The sequence below is a fragment of the Oryctolagus cuniculus genome, chromosome 1 (genome assembly GCF_964237555.1).
Source record: "Oryctolagus cuniculus chromosome 1, mOryCun1.1, whole genome shotgun sequence".
Classification (NCBI taxonomy): domain Eukaryota; kingdom Metazoa; phylum Chordata; class Mammalia; order Lagomorpha; family Leporidae; genus Oryctolagus; species Oryctolagus cuniculus.
Window position 1 is genome coordinate 200,656,860 of NC_091432.1, and position 24,938 is coordinate 200,681,797.

The 24,938-nt window shown below is 41.5% G+C and overlaps 1 protein-coding gene across 2 annotated transcripts in view; it reads left to right on the forward strand.

The window, feature by feature from the left end:
* DCAF10 (DDB1 and CUL4 associated factor 10) overlaps positions 1–24,938 on the forward strand; it is a 54,154-nt gene that overhangs the window by 18,792 nt on the left and 10,424 nt on the right. The window contains exon 3 of one of the 2 annotated variants that reach the window (XM_008263653.3): positions 12,738–12,935. The exons of the other annotated variant lie outside the window; for it this stretch is intronic. Within the exon in view, the coding sequence (XP_008261875.2) occupies positions 12,738–12,935 (198 nt within the window). The remainder of the gene's footprint in view (positions 1–12,737; positions 12,936–24,938) is intronic. 2 annotated transcript variants of the gene reach the window in all.

The following is a 24,938-nucleotide window of genomic DNA, read 5'->3' on the forward strand; positions in this document are numbered from 1 at the left end:
AGAAATGTAATGTTAGGCACATGAATAATTTTCAATTGTGTTGTTACACTAAAAACTAACATTTTCAATAATTTATTAGGCCCAGTATGCCCAAAATGTTATCATTTCCACATGTAATCAATGTGAAAATATTGAGATTTTATTTTTTTGTAATGTTAAGTGTTAAATCCAGGGTATATTTACACTTAAAGCATATCTCACTTCAGATTGGCTACATATCAAGCTGCATGTGGCTAACGGCTGCCATACTAAATAGTGTAGGTTTAGACAGTAGCAACAGATTGAATGTACGGTGTAGCCTTGTTCAATAGGACAGTATAAAATTTTATAGGGTTGTGTCATATTCAAGAGGAAAATAGAAATATTAATTCAGACTTAAGAGTAATGAATAATTAAGTATATATGATGGAAAAATACCAGAAAGGTAATTAAAATAATGAAAATTCAATTTATAACTTTTTTTCCAGCCAAGGTGGAAGAAATATTGAAAACTTGACCAATTCAGGCGAAAACAAGGAAACTATTTTATTTTTAAAAATTTATTTAAAGATTTTTAAGTAAAGGGAAAGGGTGATAAATAGAAAATCAGAAGTAACATTTCAAATATATAGATAGTTCACAATAAATATAAATGGGTTGATCTTTTAAAAATTTTTTCATTCATTTATTTTAATTTATTTGAAAGACACAGAAAGAGAGTTTTCATCTGCTAGTCACTGACCAAATGCCTGCAGCAGCTGGGGCTGAGCCAGGCTGAAGCCAGGAGCCTGGAAATCAGTCTGGGTCTTTCATGTGGGCAGGAAGGACACAGATACTTAAAGTGTCACCTGCTCCTTCCCACGGTGCACATTAGTGGAAAGCTAGAATTGAGGGGCCAGTGCCGTGGCTCACTAGGTTAATCCTCCGCCTGCAGCACTGGCATCCCATATGGGTGCTGGGTTTTAGTCCTGGTTGCTCCTCTGCCAGTCCAGCTCTCTGCTGTGGCCCGGGAGGGCAGTGGAGGATGGCCCAGGTGATTGGGCCCCTGCACCCACATGGGAGACCAGGAGGAAGCACCTGGCTTCTGACTTCGGATTGGTGTAGCTCCCGCCATAGCGGCCATTTGGGGGTTGAACCAACGGAAGGAAGACCTTTCTCTCTGTCTCTCTCACTGACTAACTCTATCTGTCAAATAAAAAAATAAATAAATTATTAAAAAAAAAAAGCTGGAATTGAGTCCCAGAGCCAGGACTTGAACCCAGGTGCTCAATATGGGATATAGGTCCCCCCAAGTGTTTCAGCCACTGTGCTAAACACCTGTCCTGATCTTCCTTATTGAAAAATAGACAGTCAACACTTTGAGTACAAAAGAACAACATCAGTAGTATATTCTTGTTTAGAGATACCAAAATAAAAGCACCCAGAAACAGGAAAAGAAAACTGCTAGAGATGATCAATATCTGACAAACGACCAAAGGCTTTATTAAGAATACAGTGTGACAGTATATATTAATAAAAGAAAAAACCTACCAAGAAGATATATAATTATGAACTGTGCACTTTAAATATAATTTTGATATATACAAGCAAAAACAGTTATGGAGAATTAGGAGTCTGCAGTCACAGTGAGAAGTTTTAACATAGTTCTGTCCAAAACTAGTAAATCAAGTAAATACAAATTAGACTCTAGAAGAATTCAAAATATGCTGAATAATCTTCCTATTAAAAACAATATGCCATATAAAATGTGGTGAATTAAAAAAAATATTTATTTGAAAGGTAGAGATACAGAGAGGCAGAGGCAGAGAGAAAAAGGGGTCTTCCATCTGCTGGTTCACTTCCCAGTTGGCCTTATCAGTCGGAGCTGTGCCGATCTGAAACCAGGAGCCAGGAGTTTCTTCTGGGTCTCCCACACTGGTGTAGGGACCCAAGGAGTTGGGCCATCTTCTGCTTTCCCAGGCCATAGCAGAGAGCTTGATCAGAAATGGTGCAGCCAGGATTTGAACTGGTGCCCGTATAGGATGCCGGCATTGCAGGTGGCAGCTTTACCTGCTTTACCACAGCTCTGGCCCTGATAATAGGTGTTTTTAATGTGTGGTTGAGCTGATAAGAAAGAAAGGAATCCTTGGGTCAAAAAGGACATGGAAACAGGATTACAAGAAAGTATGAACAACAGATACTGAGCTGCTTTTTCCCTGGAGGCATCTGCCAGCTGCCGGTGATCTGGAGCTTCCATTCTGACAGATATGCAGAGTACTGGGGACAGGAGAATTAATTTTAGTGCCAGTTCAACGTAAGGCATCTAGTAAAGACTCTGTGTAGGAGTGGGACCACAGAGGGTTTACTCAGCATAAAGGTGATCTAGAAATAAACCCTGTTCATCTACACTGTGTCTTTGGGAGGAGGTGTCAGGAACTCAGAATATCTAACTGCAAACCAGTGCTCATACATGTGTGGGACCCAAATTCAAACTACAGTATGATCCAGAACCTCCAGCTAACAATTTTTAATTGGCTACAGGTTGGAAGTGCTGTCAGGTTCCTACAAAAAGAAATGCAGATCACTGGAGGAGAAAACCCAGTGTAAGAAAAAAATCAGTTGTTTCCAGATTAGTCTATAAATTTATGCAGTTTTGTTAAAATAACAAGATTTTTCATTAAACATAATTTTCCAATTTATATTGGGACAGGCATTTAGCCTAGTGGTTAAGATGCCTGTATTTGAGTACCTGAGTTAAATGCCTGGCTCCAGATTCTGACTCCAGCATCTTACTAATGCAGAACCTGGGAAGCAGTGGTGATGGCCCAAGTAATTGGGTCCTGGCCACCTAGGTGAGAGACTTGGGCTGAGTTCTCAGCTGTTGGCTTTGGCTGGCTCAGTCTTAGCCATTATAGGCATTTAGGAGTTCTTTCTCTATAAAAAAAAAATTAATTAGCTAATTAAATTTATATTGGACATCAGAGTACAGAGTACTACAAATAGCTGAGACAGTTTTGAAGAACACTAAGATAGTGGAAGCAATCACCTACCCAGATATCAAACTGTCTTAGGACAGGGGTAGATTAAGTGATGATGGGATGAACTAGGGTTTCCAGAAATAGACCTGTGAATACATGGAAATTAAATGAAAAGAGAGACTTGGTTATTTATATGTGAAAATAAAACTAGATCTCTACTTCACACCATAACTAAAAATAGTTTCCAGTGAAAGATCTTAATTCTGAAAGCAAGTCTTTAAAGCTTTAGAATAAAGTATATATTTATCTCTTGTGAAGGCGTTTTTAAGAAACAGAAGTGCAAAGGATTAAAAATTCAGCTTGAATGCGTGAAAATTTAAAACTTTATTATAACCAAAGACATTATCCTAGTTTGAGAAGATAAGCTGTAGACTGGTGGTAAAATATATCTTCAGTGCACATAACCAGAAAAGAATTACTATCTAAAATATATAAGATAGTAACCCTATGCAGAATAGTCAGAGACTCAGAAGAGAAATACAATGAACAATAAATATGGAAAGATGATTTTCAAGCTTACTAGGCATCATGGAGATGCATAAATAACCATGAAGAAATGCTAAGTATTGTCAAAGATGGTGAGAAATTGAAACTTTTTAAAAGAATTGATGGAATATAAATTGGTAACATTATTTTGAAGAGCAGTTTTGCAATATCTGGTGAAGCTGAGAATCACTTTTTTTTAAGAAGTCAGTGCACATGTGAACAAGGAGTTATGTAAGAAGTTTCATTTTGTCGTTGTTAGTAATAGAAGTTGGAAACTGGAATGTCCATTAAGAGGAAAACATAATTTCGGTGTACTCATACAATGGAATACTATACAGTTCAAATAAACGAGCTGAAGCCATCAGCATCTGATATGCATCTCAAATTTAAGGTTGAGGCAGAAAAGCAAATTATAGAATGAGCTGTATAGTGTGATACCATTTATATAAAGTTTGCAAACTTCACATATGTAAGCTTGATAAAAGCATGCATTTATGCTTGTTCTCTGCTCTCTCAGCACCTGAAACTCTAAGCAATAATGGTCTTATTAGATATCTACAGAATATGTTGGATACAAAGCAATACCATAAATTATTTATTGGATACATAACGCATTCACAGTATAAAAAAACTTGCATGGGGAATGACAACATATTTTGGATAGTGGTTCCCTCTGGAGAGGGAGGGAAGGGAATGGGGTTGGGGAGGGATTACACAATGTACTTTAACTATATTTTTAATGCTGAAAAATAAATCAAAGATAACAAAATGTTAAAATTTAATGAAGCTGGGTGGTGGTATCATAGGTGTTTTTATATAATTTTCTCTAATATTTTTTAATTTAAAAATTTCTTTTTTCAAAAAGAAAAGACTGTTAAGTTATTTGCCCCTACTCAACATGACTTTGACTAATCCACTGTTAGAATTTGTGTTCTTCATATCAGCTTTCATTTGCTACTGTCAGTGTGACGCCACAGCATCCCATGCCTACACATTTGAATTTACTTCTGATCTGGTGATTAAAGAAATGCATTTTGATGCTTCAGAAGTAAATATAATTTAAGAATTTTGATGAGGATCTCAAGGGTCTCCTGGTGCATGAGCTTAATTGTGCATTACTTATAATACTAACTTCCATTTTTTGAGTGCTTACTATGTATATTTCTGCGAAGCACTTTTCATACATTATATTGTTTAATCTTCATAGTATCCCCATGTGAGACAGACATTGTGACTATTTCATAGAATGCAGAAACTGCAACTCAAATAAAAAGGCTTGCACAAGGTCTTACAAATGTTAAGTGGTAGAGCTAGAATTCATACTCAGTTCTATTAGACCATCTCACTATACTCAGAGATGTGGGCGTGCATTTCCGCTTTAGTTCTAGATAGTTGTTGTGCAGATACTTGGTGATGTTTTCTGATGCATTTCTTTTTTTTAAGAGAGTTTTATTTAGGCCGGTGCCTTGGCTCACTTGGCTAATCCTCCGCCTGCGGCGTCAGCACCCCAGGTTCTAGTCCCGGTTGGGGCTCCGGATTCTGTCCTGGTTGCTACTTTTCCAGTCCAGTGCTCTGCTGTGGCCTGCGAAGGCGGTGGAGGATGGCCCAAGTGCTTGGGCCCTGTACCTGCATGGGAGACCAGGAGGAAGCACCTGGCTCCTGGCTTCGGATCAGCGTGGTGCGCCGGCTGTAGCGGCCATTTGGGGGATGAACCAACAGAAAAAGGAAGACCTTTCTATCTGTCTCTCTCTCTCTCTCTCTCTAACTCTGCCTGTCAAAAAAAGAGAAAAGTTTTATTTATTTATTTATTTATTTATTTATTTTTTGACAGGCAGAGTGGACAGTGAGAGAGAGAGACAGAGAGAGAAAGGTCTTCCTTTTGCCGTTGGTTCACCCTCCAATGGCCGCCGCTGCAGCCGGCGCACCGCGCTGATCCGATGGCAGGAGCCAGGATCCAGGTGCTTTTCCTGGTCTCCCATGGGGTGCAGGGCCCAAGCACCTGGGCCATCCTCCACTGCACTCCCTGGCCATAGCAGAGAGCTGGCCTGGAAGAGGGGCAACCGGGACAGAATCCGGCGCCCCAACCGGGACTAGAACCCGGTGTGCCGGCGCCGCAAGGTGGAGGATTAGCCTATTGAGCCACGGCGCCGGCGAAAAGTTTTATTTATTAAAAGAGTTACAGCAAGAAAGAAATATCTTCTGTCTGCCGAGAGAAAGAGAATGAGGACTTTCCATCTGCCAGTTCACTCCCTAAATGGCTGCAATGACCAGGGCTGAGCCAGCCAAAGCCAGAAGCCAGGAGGTTCATCCAGGCTCTCTCGTGGATGACAGGGGCCCAAGTACTTGAGCCACCCTCCACCACTTTTCCCAGGTCATTAACAGGGAGGTGGATCAGAAGTAGAGCAGCCAGGAAACAAATAGGCGCCCGTATGAGATACCGGCATCACAGGCAGTCACTTTACCCAGTACACCACAACCCTAAAATGAAAACATTTTAGTTGGAGAGAATATTTTCTGTTGCTTCACATTTTGGGAAAGTAAGGGGAAAAGTCTGTAATTTAGATTATACAAACTTCTTATTCGTGAGAATTCTGTGTATAAATTTAAGAGTTCATTCAGTAATCCAGGTGCTGGTTGTCCTAACTGAACACAATTAAGAGGTTTCAGGAATAAGTCTGAAGTCATCATAAGAATATTTACTTAGCAAGGTGACAGTTAAAACATTGGTGTCCTTTTACGTATACCAGGAACTAGTTTTCCTTCTGCTGTTTTTGTTGGTCTTTTGATGATTGTTTTATTTCAAACAATATAATGAAATGCAATGCTTATTATTAGTGCAAATGTGAAAATTTTTTTTTTTTTTTTGACAGGCAGAGTGGACAGTGATAGAGAGAAAGGTCTTCCTTTTTGCCATTGGTTCACCCTCCAATGGCCGCCGCGGCCGGCGCATCGCACTGATTCGAAGCCAGGAGCCAGGTACTTCTCCTGGTCTCCCATGGGGTGCAGGGCCCAAGCATTTGGGCCATCCTCCACTGCACTCCCAGGCCATAGCAGAGAGCTGGCCTGGAAGAGGGGCAACCGGGACAGAATCCGGCGCCCCGACTGGGACTAGAACCCGGTGTGCCGGCACCACAAGGCGGAGGATTAGCCTATTGAGCCACGGTGCCAGCCTATGTGAAATTTCTTTATCTTGCAAAGGGTATAGAATTTCACAAAACCCTGAAAGGGATATCATTAAGTTACATTTAAAATGATTGGCAAATGAGGGTCTGATACAATTAATTAGATAACTTATCAAATAGAAAATGACAAATGATGGTATATTAGACACTTCACAGAGTATGTGAGCATCTCACAGGACAACGAAGAGACTTTTGGGAAAATTAATAAGCCCTTAAATGATCTTCTACTTGACTAATACAAAAATATTAAGAATGCCATATGCTACTATCACAATTTCATTGGCAAAATTATATAAAAAAGGGCTGGCGCTGCGGCTCAATAGGCTAATCCTCCGCCTGCGGCGCCAGCACACCGGATTCTGTCCCGGTTGCTCCTCTTCCAGTCTAGCTCTCTGCTGTGGCCCGGGAGTGCAGTGGAGGATGGCCCAAGTGCTTGGGCCTTGCACCCACATGGGAGACCAGGAGAAGCACCTGGCTCCTGGCTTCGGATCAGCGTGGTGCGCCGGCCACGGCGGCCATTGGAGGGTGAACCAACGGCAAAAGGAAGACCTTTCTCTCTGTCTCTTTCTCACTGTCCACTCTGCCTGTCAAAAAAAAATTATATAAAAAACACGTTTAACTCATTCTTATCCTAAGAATTTGCATTTAGTTAAATGGGAAAAGGTTATTTGCATTATTTAGTTTTAAAATGCTATTTTAAGAACATTCATTTTTATTTCCTTGTATTGTATATATCTTACGCATATATACCATGTATATAAATTATCTTCTGGTAATACCGACCTTTATTCCGGTAAAGTGAGCTGCTATCTGCTAGTCACTCCACAGATGCCCACAGTAGCCCCAGCTAAGGCAAAAGTCAGGAGCTAGAAACTGAATCCAGGTCTCCTACATAAGCAGTAGGAACCCAATTACTTGAGCCATCACTACTGCCTTCCGGGGTCTGAATTAGCAGGAAACTGGAGTCAGTAGCCACAGCTGGGTATATGAAATTAGGTACTCCAGTATTACATGCAGGTTTTATCTGCTAGGATAAATGCCATCCTGACCAATACTCAAGCTAACTAAACTGGAAGTATAGAATTTCTCATTAAGATATACTTAATTTGGGGCCTCCACTTATGGTGCTGGCATCACGTATAGATGCTGGTTCAAGTCCCAGCTGCTATCAATCCAGCTGGATTATACGCCTGGGAAAGCAATGGAAGGCGGCCCAAGTGCTTGGGCCCCTGCACCCATGTGGGAGACCCCAGGGGAGTTCCTGGATCCTGACATTAGACCAGCCCAGTTCCAGCCATTGCAACTGTTTGGGGAGTGAACCAGAGGATGGAAGATCTGTCTCTTCCTCGCCTCCTCCCTCTTTAACACTGCCTTTCAAATAAATAAATAAATCTTTTTTTTTTTTTAAGATATACTTAACTGAAAATTATTACCTCTTATTTCAAGATTATATTCTTTCTACATTTTTGGTATTAAAATAGTTCATGCAATGATTAATTTTTCAAAATGACTTTAAAGCAAAAATTTAAAAGCTGACACTTTTTAAGATTTTATTTATTTGAGAGGTAGAGTTACAGACAGAGGGAAAGCAGGCAGAGAGAAAGGTCTTCCTTCTACTGGTTCACTCCCCAAATGGCCACAACAGCCGGAACTGAGCTGATCAGGAGCTCTTCCAGGTCTCCCATGTAGGTGCAGAGGCCCAAGGACTTGGGCCATCATCCACTGCTTTCTCAGGCCATAGCAGAGAGCTGGATTGGAAGTGGAGCAGCTGGGACTTGAACCGGCGCCCATTTGGGATTCCAGTGCCACAGGCTGAGAAGTTACCTACTTTGCCACAACACCAGCCTCACTCATTTTGTCTTGTTTTGGGAACCTAGCCATCTCAGGGATCTTTCTGTAACTCCCATGTAATCATCTCAGTCTCTTCCTTAAAACTCTTTAGATGGACCCCTGTGGCCCATAGCAGTTTAATCCCACTGGGATTTAATTTATATGTGCATTAAGTATTTTCTGTAGACTGAATTAAACATTTTTTTAAAGATTTATTTATTTGATAGAGTTACACAGAGAGGGAAGGAGAGGCAGAGAGAGAGGTCTTCCATCCACTGGTTCACTTCCCAGTTGGCCTCATCAGCTGGAGCTGCGCTGATCTGAAGCCAGGAGCCAAGAGTTCCTTCTGGGTCTCCCACGTGGGTGCAGGGACCCAAGGAGTTGGGCCATCTTCTACTGCTTTCCCAGGCTATAGCAGAGAGCTGGATGGGAAGTGGAGCAGCCAGGACTTGAACTGGCGCCCACGTGGGATGCCAGCACTGCAGGCCAGGGCTTTAACCCACTGTGCCATAATGCCGGCCCCTGAATTAAACATCTTTATTATGTTTTTTTCTAAATTTTTCAGTGATGTTCAGTTTTATTTAAAGTTTGACTTTCCAGTAACCTTTTGTATTTTAAAATATTTTTGTGTTTTTCGCATATACTTTCTGTAAGTGTGAAAGTCATTAGTTTTTTTAAAAGCTCATGAGTAAAGATAATTCTTTAAGAGAAAATATGGATTTGATAATATAAGAACCAAAATTTTGATATAGTAAGAAAACATAAGCCACATGAATAGAAGTATATGTAAAAAATAGGAAGGTACTTCAAAAAGTTCATGGAAAATAAGATTTATTTTCATTTAAATCATGTTTAAATTCCTACGTAGTTTTTCCATAATACTCACTTTTCCACAAACTTTTTGAAGACCTTGGTATATGAAACATACTAAAGGGAAATTCTTACAGCTTAGTAACACTATAGTTGTAAAATCAGCAAGGGGTATGAACAGCAGTTCATAAAGAAATATAATTTTGGGGGGGGCAACACTGTGCACAGTGGGTTAACGCCCTGGCCTGAAACACCAGCATCCCATATGTGCGCTGATATGAGACCCGGCTGTGCCGCTTCCAATCCAGCTCTCTGCTGTGGCCTGGGAAAGCAGTAGAAAATGGCCCAAGTCCTTGGGCCCCTGCACCTGCATGGGAGAACAGGAAGAAATTCCTGGCTCCTGGCTTCGGATCTGCGCAGCTCTGGCCATTGTGGCCAATTGGGGAGTGAACCATCGGATGGTAGACCTCTTTCTTTCTCTGCCTCTCCTTTGTCTGTGTAATTCTGACTTTCAAATAAGTCTCTCTCTTTTTTTTTTTTTTTTTGACAGAGTGGACAGTGAGAAAGAGACAGAGAGAAAGGTCTTCCTTTGCCGTTGGTTCATCCTCCAGTGGCTGCCGCGGCCGGCGCATTGCGCTGATCCGAAGCCAGTAGCCAGGTGCTTCTCCTGGTCTCCCATGGGGTGCAGGGCCCCAAGCACTTGGGCCATCCTCCACTGCACTCCCGGGCCATAGCAGAGAGCTGGCCTGGAAGAGGAGCAACTGGGACAGAATCCGGCGCCCCGACTGGGACTAGAACCCGGTGTGCCGGCGCTGCAAGGTGGAGGATTAGTCTAGTGAGCCGCAGTGCCGGCCTCAAATAAGTCTTAAAAAAAGAAATATAATTTGCTAATTAATGTGAAAACGTTACTGCAAATAAGAGTTTCAATTTAAAACAACATGATACTTTTCCCCTAGCACTTAGCAGAATATTTTTTTAAGATTTTTATTTGAAAGGCGGAGTTACAGAGATGCAGAGGCAGAGAGAAAGACATCTTGCATCCACTGATTCACTCTCCAAATGGCTGCAATGACCAGAGCTGCACCAAATGAACCAAAGCCAGGAGTTTCTTCCAGGTCTGCTATGCAGGTGTAGTGGCCCAAGGATTTAGGTCATCTTCTACTGTTTTCCCAGGCCATAGCAGAGAGCTGGATTGGAAGTGGAGCAGTCAGGACTCAAACTGGTGCCCATATGTGATGCTAGCACTGTAGGCAGTAGCTTTTACCTGCTAGGCCACAGTGCTGGCCCCCCCTTGAAGGTGCAGGGGCCCAAGCACTTGGGCCATCTTCTGCTGCTTTCCCAGGCCATAGCAGAGAGCTGGATTGGAAGTAGAGCAGTGGGGACTCAACTGTAGTCCACAGGGGATGCCCCCACTGGCCCTCCCAAATCCTCTTTTAAAGTCCATTCAAATTACACCACCCTCTTCTTTTGCTATTCCACATAATTATTGTGTGTAATTATGTATTTATTATCTCTCTTCCACTAGGCAAAGAGCTCTTCTTTATTTATTTATTTATTTATTTATTTTTTTTTGACAGGCAGAGTGGACAGTGAGAGAGAGAGACAGAGAGAAAGGTCTTCCTTTGCCGTTGGTTCACCCTCCAATGGCCGCCGCGGCCGGCGCGCTGCGGCCGGCGCACCGCGCTGATCCGATGGCAGGAGCCAGGAGCCAGGTGCTTTTCCTGGTCTCCCATGGGGTGCAGGGCCCAAGCACCTGGGCCATCCTCCACTGCACTCCCTGGCCACAGCAGAGGGCTGGCCTGGAAGAAGGGCAACCGGGACAGAATCCGGCGCCCCGACCGGGACTAGAACCCGGTGTGCCGGCGCCGCTAGGCGGAGGATTAGCCTAGTGAGCCGTGGCGCCGGCTCTTCTTTATTTATTAATAGATATTTGTTCAGTGCATATGTGCCTGGCTGGCACTACATTGGGTACTACAGATCCAATCATAAACTGGGCAGACAGGTTGCCCCTGCCTGCAAGGAGTTTGTAGCCTTGTCAAGTTATTCCTTCTACTACATTAAGTATTGTAAGTGTAGAGTGCTTTGGGAACTTAGAGAATTGGTAGATCTACCCCTGGCTAGGTAGAGAAAAGGCTTCCCCCAGAAGAAGACAGCCAAATATTAAGAAAGCAAGAGTTGGTCAGATCAAGGAGTGTGGGAAAAGTAGCTTTAGGTAGCAGAACCAGCCATATAGACTGGAATTTTATATCCATGACAAGTTTCAGGAAGATTATTATGGTATCTATGCATATTGAATTTGATTTCTGATGAGAACTGGATACAAATTTTCTCCTGGAGGAAGCTCCAGAATTCATTTCTTCTGCAAGAGATTAGGAAGTTATACCTATGGATAGTTTTCAAAAAGTTCATGGACAATGTATATTATGAAAAAACTATCCAGTGATTTCAGACTCTTTGGGCACCAAAACTTTTAATTCCATTTTCCATGAATTTTTTTCTTAAGATTGATTGAAAGTCAGAGTTACACACAGAGAGAGAAAGGTCTTCCATCTGATGGTTCACTCCCAATTGGCCACAATGGCCAGAGCTGCGGCAGTCCAAAGCCAGGAGCTTCTTCTGAGTCTCCCACATGGGTACAGGGGCCCAAGGAATTGGGCCATCTTCCACTGCCTTACCAGGCCACAGCAGAGAACTGGACTGGAAGTGGAGCAGCCAGGACTCGAACCAGTGCCCATATGGGATGCTGGTGCTTCAGGCCAGGGCGTTAACCACCTGTTCCACAGCGCCAGCCCCCTCCATGAATTTTTAAAAATACCCTCATAATAACACGTGCTAGAGAAAGCATCCTAAAGTATTTGAGTAAAATAAATTCTAAGGATTGATAAACTGTAAAATTGATAGAGTATTCTACTCTTGTAATCTTGACTGGGCCTAATAAAATGTTGTGAAGTGATTTGGGGACTGCCTTGTAATTGATTAGAAATCGCAATTTAAATAGCAGTTTTTGCCTATAAATATGTTCTAAAGATGTTACATGCAGTGAAGATATTTCTCCTGATTTTGAACTTTTTATACTTAATATGTCTCCCTAAGCTATCAAGTCTTCAAAACCCCCTGTTAATTTTCATTTTTGTTTCCCATGGATTCTAAAATTACCTTCTTCCTTCTACTTTTCTCCACTTACCCCTACTTCCAGCTCCAAATAAAAATAATTTAAAGCAAATGGATCCAATAATAGTGTGGCTCTCATTATATGATAGTCTCCTGAGCCTCTATGATTATGTGAATTATACTTTGACGGAATCATGGGGTTATACAGTGACTTTGTAGTTCTTTCATCTTTTTTCTCTTTCTGGATCAGGTAATTAGGCTAGACTGTTTCTCAAATCAAGTTTCCTTAAAAGTGAACAAATTTTTCTTTTCTGCTTTATAGATTTCTTGATAACCGGCTGTTTGCTACCTGCTCTGATGACACTACAATAGCACTATGGGATCTGAGAAAATTGAACACCAAAGTATGCACTTTACATGGTCATACTAGCTGGGTGAAGAACATCGAATATGATACTAATACAAGACTCTTAGTAACATCAGGATTTGATGGAAATGTCATTATTTGGGACACTAACAGGTTTGTGAATAGACTGTTAGGATTACAAATAAAATCTTTTTAATATAGCTAATAGCTGGCTTTAGGAAATCAAAGGGATTCCATGTTGTAATAAGACTAAGTGCAAGTAACAACTGGAAAAACAGTTACTGATGAAAACTGTATTATAAAATGAATTTCCTTTGTGAAACTGTTTCTGGTCCTTCAATTCTAAAGCTAAGAGTTTTGAAATTTACACTTTTCTTTTCATGCTTTAAAAGAGTAGTTATCATTTGGAGTGGTATGGATCCTAAAGGTAATGTTTGAAAATAACGTGTGGGGCAAGTTCAGTTGTCACTACTGGGGAAGAGAGGACCTCTCCTGGATTTTAGTGGGCAGGAACCACAGTTTCCAAACACCCTACAGCATATGGGAATTTGCACAGTGGGCCAGTTGTCCTACCTAAAATGCCACTTATGCCTGTTATGAAACATTAAGAAAATGTTTCCTTATAGAGAAATTAAGGAATAGTTTGAGAAATAAAATATTGCTGTTGCTAGCTTTGGTGAAATAATATAGTAACACATCAGGATTGTTTGTGAAGTATTTTTCCCCAGCAATTAAAAAAATCCACTTTTTACATAGAAAGAGTTAGAGGCCGAGAAAGAGATCTTCCATCCGCTGGTTCACTCCCCAGTTGACCGCAATGACCAAAGCCAGGAGCTTCTTCCAGGTCTCTCACACAGGTGCAATCTTCCCCTGTTTTCCCAGGCCATAGCAGAGAGCTGGATCAGAGGTGGAGCAGCCAGAACTTCAACCGGTGCCCATATGGGATACCTGCACTGCAGGCAGCGGCTATACCTGTGACACCACAGTGCTGGCCCCTTAAAGTGGATATTCTTAAAAGCTCTCTAGATACACGAGCATTATTTGCGTAGACGATAGAGCTATTGATTATCTTTTTAAAATTTATTCATATATTTGAAAGGCAGAGTTTACAGAGAGATCTTCCATCTGCTGGTTTACTCAAATAGCTGCAACGGCTAGAGCTGGGCCAGTCCAAAGCCGGGAGCTGGATTGGAAGTGGAGCATCCAGGACTCGAACCAGTGCCCATGTGGGATACCAGCGTCACAGGCAGCGACCTTATCCGCTATGCCACAATGTTGCCCCCTCCCTCCCTCCCTCCCTTTAAAAAAATATTTATTTGAAGGCAGAGTTACAAGCGGAGAGGACCTCCATCCACTGGTTCACTCCCCAGATGGCCGCAATAGCTGGAGCTGTGCCAATCCAAAGACAGGAGCTGTTTCTGAGTCTCCTACGTGGGTGCAGGGGCCCGAGAACCTGGGCCATCTTCTTTCCCAGGCCATAGCAGAGCACTGGATCAGAAGTGGAGCAGCCGGCACCCATACAAGATGCCAGCACTGCAGGCGGCAGCTTTACCTGGTACACCACAGCGCTGGCCCCGCCTTTATTTTCTTTTAAAGGTTTATGTGTCTATTTGAAAGGCAGAGCGACAGATAGAGAAGAAAAGAGATCTTGCATCCACTGGTTCAATCCCTAAATGCCTGCAAGAACCAGGGGTAGGCCAGGCCAAAGCTAAGATTCAAGAACTTGATCCATGGCCGACGCCATGGCTCAATAGGCTAATCCTCCGCCTGCAGCGCTGGCACACAGGGTTCTAGACCCGGGTCGGGTCGCCGGAATCTGTCCTGGTTGCTCCTCCTCCAGGCCAGCTCTCTGCTGTGGCCTGGGAGCGCAGTGGAGGATGGCCCAAGTGCTTGGGCCCTGCACCCGCATGGGAGTCCAGGAGAAGCACCTGGCTCCTGACTTCGGATCGGTGCGGCGGCCATTGGAGGGTGAACCAATGGCAAATGGAAGACCTTTCTCTTTGTCTCTCTCTCTGACTGTCCACTCTGCCTGTCAAAAAAACAAAAACTCAATCCAGGCTGATCACGTGGGTGGCAAGAACCCAAGACTTAGGCCATCATGCACTGCTTCCCAAGCTTATTAGCAGAAGTTGAATTGGAAGCACACAGCAGCTGGGACTTGAAACAAACCCTCTGGTAGGGGATACGGGCACTCTGAGCTGCAGGTTAAACCAGTGCACCACAATGCCGACCCCTAATGATTATCTTTAAAGAAAGATAAACATACCTGTTAAAATTTTAGAAATATTTGTTTTTGAGATTTTAGTAGGAAAATTAGGAAATTTAGTAGGAAAATTTAATAGAAGTATAAAAATTTATTAAAACGTCTAATAGAAGCAGAAAAAAATCACTTGAAAAACAAGTAAATTAGGAATTACAAGAATATGGTGGCTTATAACCTAAATATCAATAATCATGATAAGTATGTATGAACTAACCAGTTCATAGATAGGGTTAAGTTGGATTAAAAACACAACTAAAGGAGCTGGTGTTATGGCATAGCAGGTAAAGCCGGTGCCTGCCATACTGGCTTCCCATGTGGACACCAGTTCAAGTCCTAACTGTTCTACCTCTGCTCTGCCAGGGAAAACAGAAGATAGCCTGGGGCTTGGGCCCCTGAGCCCACGTGGGAGACCAGGGACCCAGAGGAAACTGAACTCCTGGCTTTGGCCTGGCCTAGTCCTGCTGTTATGGCTATTTATTTAGGGAGTGAACCAGCAATTGGAAGACCTCTGTGTCTCTCCTAACTCTGCTTTTCAAATATAAAAAGTATTACACATATATTCTGCGTAAGGGCTACAACTAAACATGTAAACCCAGGAAAGTTAAAAGTAAAAAATATACCAAAGAAAAACAATTACAGATCCATAATAGCAGACAAATGAAAAGGTGCTATATTAAAAGGTTCATTTCACAATATAAAGGAATTCTTACCTTTTATGCACTTAAAAACTTTTTTTTTTTTTTGCTTTTTATTTTAGGCTAAGAAAAAAAATATTCATCTTGCAAAATATTAGATAAAAAGAGTAAGGTTTATTGAGACTTAACAATCCAGCTCCCAACAGATACTGAATACATCCACTGAAGCAAAGTATAAAAATAGCTCATGTGGGCCGGCGCCACGGCTCACTAGGCTAATCCTCCGCCTGTGGCGCCGGCACACCGGGTTCTAGTCCCAGTCGGGGCGCCGGATTCTGTCCCAGTTGCTCCTCTTCCAGGCCAGCTCTCTGCTGTGGCCCGGGAGTGCAGTGGAGGATGGCCCAAGTCCTTGGAACCTGCACCCCATGGGAGACCAGGATAAGTACCTGGCTCCTACCATCGGATCAGCACAGCGCGCCGGCCACGGCAGCCATTGGAGGGTGAACCAACGGCAAAAGGAAGACCTTTCTCTCTCTCTCTCTCTCACTGTCTACTCTGCCTGTCAAAAAAAAAAAATTGCTCATGTATAGGACTATAAAATAGGTCTCAGTTGGTATCTGAAAACTATAATCACAAACCATTTCCCTGAACTCAGTGTAATTTAGTTAACACAGGTAATTAGAAATTCCCATGCTTAAAGACTTAGGAACTCACTCCCTAAGTAAAAGATCAAAGAACTCATAGTGAAATCAGAAAATACTGAAAATTTATGAACTATCTAAGAGTAAACCTGATGAAAGTGGATATATTGAAGTAATAAAGATAAAAGCACAACAAAGAAATTGACTATACAATAAATATTTAGCCATTGTATACCAGTTCAGCTGGAGTTGTTAAAAGTTGAACTTCTAGGGGCCAGCGCCATGGTGCAGTAGGTTAATCCTCCGCCTGGACGCTGGCATCCCATATGGGCACCGGTTCTAGTCCCACCTGCTCCTCTTCCAGTCCAGCTCTCTGCTATGGCCTGGGAAAGCAGTAGAAGATGGCCTAAGTCCTTGGACCTCTAAACCTGCATTGGAGACCAGGAAGAAGCTCCTGGCTCCTGGCTTCAGATCGGCACAGCTCCAGCCATTGCGGCCATCTGGGGAGTGAACCAACAGAAAGAAGACCTTTCGGTCTCCCTCTCATGTCTGTAACTCTACTTCTCAAATAAAATCTTTAAAAAAAAGTTGAACTTCTACGTTGGCAAACACCCACTGCCCTGAGTTATCCCCTGGCACCTCCTGACTTTCCAAGGCCCCTCCTTCTAGGTGATACTACCTTCAAAGTTTTCCCATGATACAGTAGGTAACATCCACCCTTCAGCAGGGACATTCCAAGATCCTGACTGGCTAGTATGCATGCAGTACTGGTTATTTAAGTAATCTGAACATTGCTTCTGCAATAGCCATTAAAGAAATGGAAAAAATCAATTAAACCCTCTCTGCTAATAAAAGGGCAGCCCCACTAGTTTTTTAGGTGACTTCTACCAAATATTGTAACAGAACACTTAATTTTATTAATTAAACTGGTTAGATATGAAAAGAGAATTCTCCTTCCTTCATGTATGAAGCTAGTTTGACCTGGATACCAAAACTTAATAAAGGTTAGAAGATGGAAAAAATGAAAAGCCAATCTGTAATATGAATCTAGGTATATTCTAAATAAAAGTTGAATTCTGCAAGATATTAAAATATCATGATCAAATTGAGTTTATTGAGAAAAAGATGGCTTATCAAAAGTTCTATTAGTATAATTTACTACTGTAACAGATAAAATGAGTAAATCCATATGATTGTTTCAGTTGAAGAATAAAATTCGACAGTCATAGTTAGAAAGCAAAGAGGGGACATCATTACCAACCTTACAGAAATTAACTATAAGGAATAGTATAATCAAGGTTATAGCAACAAATTAGACAACTTAGATAAATATCTAGGAAGTCACAAATTACTGAAACTGACTCAAGAATAGATTGTAGATCTGAAGACCTGTAGCAAATAAAGAAATTGAACGGATAAATTAAAAATCTTACCATAATGAAAATCTCGGGTGCTAATGGCTTCACTGATGAATTCTATCAAACATTTACATAATAAATACTATCAATCTTTTGCAAAGTCTTCTAGAGATTAGAATAATTCAACTGTGAGTCTAGTATTTCTCTAAATGGTGGATAAACATTGTGAGAATAGAAAACTACAAAAAATTGATATAAAATCTTGAGCAAAATATTATCAAGTCAAATCTAGCCACATATATAAAGAACTAGATGTAACCACCAGGTAGGATTTATCCTAGGAATGCAGGTTTAGTTTAACATACTTCATACTAATAAATGTCAAAATCTATATCATCTAAGAAAAGCATTTAACAAAATCCAACAGCCATTTCTGATAAGACTATGAACAAAAGGGAACTTCCTTAACCTAATACAGGATATCTATGAAGAACCTGTGGCTAAAATCACAATGTTTAAAGACTGAATGTATTCCTCTTAAGATTGAGTACAAGGCACTCTCCACTGTCTCACATTGAGTTGGAGGTGTAATCAGGCAAGAAATAAAATGCATCCAGATTGGAAAGGAAAAAATAAAACGTTCTTCATATGCAGACAATACTACTACATAGAAAATTTTAAGGAATTGACTAAAAGCCCACTAGAATAAGTTTAGCAGGCTCTAGATACAATAAACAAAAAATCTATTGCATTTCTAGTTATAAGCAAGAAATAAAAAAAATGAAAACCGCATTCACATTAAAAGAATACTTAAATAATGAACTTGAAGTACGAAGTTTGTACAGTGAAAACTATAAAACATTGCTGAAAAACAAAATTTGTGAATGGAGAGATTCTATTTCATGGATTGGAACACACCATGTTATTAATAACAACTATTGGCATGTGGAGAAACTGGAACTCTGCTTGCTGGAACCCACATAACTGGTGGTTAGAGCCATTTCAGAAAATAGTTAAGACAACTTTATAAAATGTTAAATAATGAGTTACCATATGACCCAATGATTCTACTCCCAGATATCTACCCAGGAGAAGTTAGCACATATGGGAACACAGACTTGTTTATTGTAACATTATTAATGGCCCCCAAATGAAACCAATCTGTATATTCATCAAGTGGTAAATACTAGTAGATAAACAAGATTTGTTACATCTGTACAATGGAATACTATTTGGCATTGAAAAATGGACAAATTTGTATCCATATTTGCTACTATATGTATGAATCTCAAAACAATTAATGTTAACTGGGGAAAAAAAAGAGCCAGCTTGTAAAAGAATACTTATTCTAGTTATATGAAATTTTCCAGGCCGGCGCCGCGGCTCACTAGGCTAATCCTCCACCTTGCGGCGCCGGCACACCGGGTTCTAGTCCCGGTCCGGGCGCCGGATTCTGTCCCGGTTGCCCCTCTTCCAGGCCAGCTCTCTGCTGTGGCCAGGGGTGCAGTGGAGGATGGCCCAAGTGCTTGGGCCCTGCACCCCGTGGGAGACCAGGAGAAGCACCTGGCTCCTGCCTTCGGATCAGCGCGGTGCGCCGGCTGCAGCGCGCCGGCCGTGGCGGCCATTGGAGGGTGAACCAACGGCAAAAGGAAGACCTTTCTGTCTCTCTCTCTCACTGTCCACTCTGCCTGTCAAAAAAATTAAAGAAATTTTCCAAGTAGGCAAGTGTACAGAAACAGGTTAGTGACTGACTGGGCTGGGAGTGGGAACCAGAAGTGTTTGCTAATAGTCGGGAGGGACCTTTAAGGGTGGAGAAAATGTTCTGAAACTGGATTGCGTTGATGACCGCTGAACTCTATAATTTACTAAAAATCATTTTTAAAATTTTCTAAAAAGCAAATTTGTACATATTTGTGGGTGCTATATAATGATTCAATATGTATATACATTGTATAACGTTCAAATCAAGGTAGATATATCTGTCACCTCATTTTATCATTTCTTTAATGGTAAAATATTCAAAATCCTTTCATCTGGCCTTTTAAAAATTATTACTATTATATTATAGTCACTCTACTATACAATAGAATAAAACTTTTCTCCTTTTAACTATAATTTAGTGCCCATTAAGCTAAAAATCATTTCATTATACACTTAAGATGAATTAACTTTATAGTAAACTATACCTCAATAAAGCAGTCTTTTTTTAAGTTAATTAGTGGTGAGTCTTGCAATATTTTCACTATGAAATCAGGAAGGAGAACATGCCCACTGCTAGTAATGTTGTTCACATCAGTGTCACAGAATCAGTGGGAAGCAGGGTCCTAGTTTCTTTCAATAAGAGAAAGAAATAAATATATAAGGGCACTACAGGAAATTAATCCTGGTGCAAAAAATTTTTGAAGTCCATGCATAGTGTTTTCATAATATGCATCTTTCATGAACTTTTTGAAGTACCATCATACGTAAGGACTGGAAAGGAAAAAAAAAGTTACTATCATTCACAGATATGATTGTCAGGAGTTGGCGAACTGTTTCTGTCGAGAACCAGATAATGAATACTTCAGATACTGTAGGGTACCCTCTGAGCATCTGCAGATAATACATAAAGATGTGGCTATATTCATTTTTATTAACATTTGTTATGTAAACAGGCAGTGGGTCCGCTTTGACCAATGGGCCATGGTTTTCTAGATTCTGGTCTATATAGAAAATCCTAGAAATTCTTCAGAGAAATGATTAGACTTAGTAAAAGGTAACCAAGATTGTTAGATTATAAATTATGGGAGATAGGAAAGTTCCTTAAATTAAAAATAGAAATACCATATAATACAGCAATCCTTCTACTAGGTATTTATCCAAAAGAAATTAAATCATTATAGCAAAGATATATCAGTGGATGAATGGATTTTTTAAATGTCATACACATACATATTGGGATACTATTCAGCTTTTAAAAAGGAAATCTTGTCATTGCAATAAGTGGATAAGCCTGGAAGAAATAAGCCAGGTACAAAAAGATAAATACTGCATATATGTGGAATCTAAAAAAATGGAATTCATAGTAATCACCATTCTACTTTCTGCTTCTAAGGGCAGAGGGTGAGTAGGTGAGTACAAGGGACAGAATAGAAGAGATGTTGGTCAAAGGATATAAAATTTCAGTAAATATGTTCAGGAGGTTTATATTGTACAACATGGTGGGCATAGTTAATGTGTTGGATTCTTGAAATTTGCTAAAAAAGTAAATCTCACACAAGTGTATGAGATAATGTGTATATTAACTTACTTGATTTAGAAATTCCACAGTGTATACCTGCTTTAACATGTGTTGTATACCATTCACATATGCCATTTTTATTTAAAATAAACAGTAAAAAGTACTTGTGGTCAAAATATGCATAGTGTTATAAAAACAATTTCTTGAAATAAAAAATTTAGTTGGTTCACAGGAATAAATTCTAACAGAAGATGTGTATAACTTAGAGAAAATTATAAAATTTCACTTGAGTGAAAGAGTCCATAGATTAGAAGACTCCTCTAAAACTACAAGAAGATTTTATTTTTGGTTTAATTTTTAATATTCCTTTTATTTACTTGAAAGGGAGAAATAAGAGAGATCTTCCATCCACTTCCCAAATGCTTGCAACAGCCAGGGCTGGGGCAAGCTGAAGCTAGGAACCTGGATGTCAGTGTGGGTCTCCCATGTGGGTAGCAGGGGCCCAAGTACTTGAGCTATTGCCTGCTGCCCCCTAGGGTGTGCTTAAAGGAAGCTGTATGGGAAGAAATAGCCGGGACTGGAATGAGGGACTTCAATATGGAATGTAGGTGTCCCAAGTAGCAACTGAACTCCTGGTGCCAAATGCCCACCCCAAGAAGGAAATTATAAAATAAAGGGAATAAACGGATAAATATGGCAAGATGGGAGAAGAAACAATGGGAACAGAATTTTGGAAGCTAGAAAGCAAATAGATGACTCCTACTGACTTAAGTTTACTTAAGTTCAAGAAAGTTGAACCTTAAGCTGCTAGTGAGGAAAAGTTAAAAATTTAAGACAATTTACATAGAATCTTCAAAAATCATAGGCATTGACAACTTTGGGTACTCTGTAATAAAAGGGGTTCAAGTCAGAGTTACTTAATTTATTTCTCAGGCCGGCGTTGTGGTACAGTAAGGAAAGCTGCTGCCTGCGATGCTGGCAGCTTCATTTGCGATCCAGCTCCCTGCTAATGGCCTGGGAATGTAGCAGAAGGTGGTCTAAGTATCTGGGTCCTTGCTACCCACATGGGAGACCCAGAGGAAGCTCCTGGCACCTGGCTTTGACCTGGCCCAAAGCTGGCCTTTTCAGCCAGCTGGGGAATGAACCAGTGGATGGAATGTCTGTTTCTCCCTTTCTTTCTAAATAAATAAGTCTTTAAAAAAGTTTATTTCTCCTCCCTTAATCCATACCAGTGTGCAGTCAACCTCCTATTTTAGCAGAAGTTTCTAATTTTATCCACTAAAAAGGATAGAGAATCTGTATTAATGGATGCCAAATAGATTTGAAGGCCTGGGTACTTTACCAAAAAGCAAGGAGACTAAGTGGTGATATGCACACTGAACATTGAATTCAGGGCACCTGAACCTTCTTCCTGTTGAATACTAACATTAGAATTTTCGTCCTGTATTGTGAAGCTCAAGCCCAACTCCTGCACCCAGGAGTTCCCACTGTTTCCCCACACTGAGTCCTGAGCTGACAGCTGAAACTAATCAGGTACTTGAGGGGCCTGTGTCGCAGGGCAGCAGGTGAAGCTGCTGCTCACCAGCAGCACCTCATATCAGCTCTGGTTCAAGGCCTGGCAGCTCCACTTTCCATCCAGGTCCCTGATAATGGGCCAGGTATTTGGGCCCCTGCCACCCACAGGGAGACCAGGATGGAGTTCCTGGCTCCCGCTTTCAGTCTGGCACAGACCTGGCTGTTGTAGTCTTTGGGTAAATGAACTAGGGGAGTAGAATGCTCTGTCACTCTGCCTTTTAGATCTTTTATGGGGACAAAAGGTTCTAATATAGAGGCCTGTACAAATAAGAAATTTTTTAAAGAGATCAATAATCCCAAGACAAAACACTGCTTAATGCAAAAATGAGGTACAACAGAAGAGAAAGAGGTGCTTCTAAAATATGGGTATTGTTCAACTTAACAAAATTAGTGATGAATCATAGGTATTTTCTTTAAACTTTTATTTATGTACTTTGAGTAGATTTATGAGTTAAAATTTTTAAAAGTAAATGAAATTATCAAAAAGATTGCAAATTTGGAAAAGAGCCAAATAGAACTTAAAGAAGTTTAAAAAATACAGCTATGCAATTTTTTTAAAGACATGGGATGGGTCAAATAGCAAATCAGATACAGCGCAAAAAGATTTGTTTGAAAGTCAGATTTACAGAAATAGAGGGAGAGAGGCAGAGATCTGTCTTCCTCTCAGAGCTAGGAGCTTCATCTGGGTCTCATGTGAGTAGCAGGAACCCAAGCACTTGGGTCATCTTCCATTGCTTTTCCCAAGCTATTAGCAGGGAGCTGGATTGAAAGTGGAGCAGCCAGGACATGAACTGGTGCCTGTATGGTATGTGCCACAATAACAGTCCTAGACACAGCTTTAAAAATATAGATTTGGGGGCCGGTGTTGTGATGCAGCAGGTTAAGCCACCGCCTCCAGTGCCAGCATCCTGTATGGGTGCCAGCTTGAGCCCCTGCTTTACTTCTCATCAGCTTACTGCTAATGCACCTGGGGAAGCAGCATTAAGATGGAACAAGAGCTTGGGCCCCTTCACCCATGTGGGAGACCCGGATGAAGCTTCTGGTTCCTGGCTTCAGCCTGGGGCTATCTGGGTACTGAACCAGAACAGAAGATCTCTCCCTCTGCAACTCTGCCTTTGAAATAAATATATCTTGGCTGGCACCGCGGCTCACTAGGCTAATCCTCCGCCTTGTGGCGCCGGCACACCGGGTTCTAGTCCCGGTCGGGGCGCCGGATTCTGTCCCGGATGCCCCTCTTCCAGGCCAGCTCTCTGCTGTGGCCAGGGAGTGCAGTGGAGGATGGCCCGAGTACTTGGGCCCTGCACCCCGTGGGAGACCAGGAGAAGTACCTGGCTCCTGCCATCGGATCAGTGCGGTGCGCCGGCCACAGCGTGCCGGCCGCGGCGGCCATTGGAGGGTGAACCAACGGCAAAGGAAGACCTTTCTCTCTGTCTCTCTCACTGTCCACTCTGTCAAAAAAAAAAAAAAAAAAAAAAAGAAAAGAAAAAAGAAATAAAGAAATATCTTTAAAAAAAGGTGGGGGGGGGGGCCTTTTGGCCTAGCAGTCAAGATGCTCACGTCCTGTATTAGGGTAACTGGATTTGATACTTGGCTCTGGCTCCAGACTCCAGCTTCATGCTAATACAGACCTGGGGAGGCAGCAGTTGATGGCTCAAGTGGTTGGGTTCCTGCTGCCCATTCAGGAGAGGGTTCCAGGCCCAGCTGGGAGCCATTAGAGGCATTGGGAGTGTGAGCCAGCAGGTAAGAGCACTCTCAGCCTTTCTGCTTTGCAAATTTTCTTAAATACAAAATTAGAGGGTAAATATTGAAAAGTCACCTCAATATAAAACTTGGAAGACATGAAGGAATAGTTATTAGACAAGGAGAGTCAAATGAGAATGTTTCAAACACCTGGAGCTGCAAAAGAATTAACAAGTAACAGGCCAAAGGCAATACTGGAATAATGACTGAGGATTTTCCCAACTGCGTAAATAACATGAATCTTGAGATTTGGAAACTCAAATGAATCCCAGTAAAGATCTAAAGAAATCCAGATTTACAAATATCAGAGTGAAATTTCAATAAGACAAGAAGATCAGCCAGAAGAGAAATTATCCAAAGTGACTTAGCCTCGATAAGCAGAAAGAAATAACTATTGACTGTTAAGTCGATATGAGTTTTATGCTCAGCTAACCCTTTTATCAAAAGAAGAGTACAGATTGGGCATAATGGCACAGCAGTTAAGCTGCTGTATGGGATGCTTGGATTTCCCCCTAGCCCTTTTTGTTTTTTAAAGATTTATTTGGGGGGGGGGGGGGACACTGTGGTGTAGTGGATTAAGCCACCGCCTGCAGCACCAGCATGGGCGCCAGTTTGGGTCCTGGCTGCTCCACTTCCAGTCCAGTTCCCTGCTGATGAGCCTGGGAAAGCAGTGGAGGATGGCCCAAGTGCTTGGGCCCCTCCACCAATGTGGGATACCCAGAAG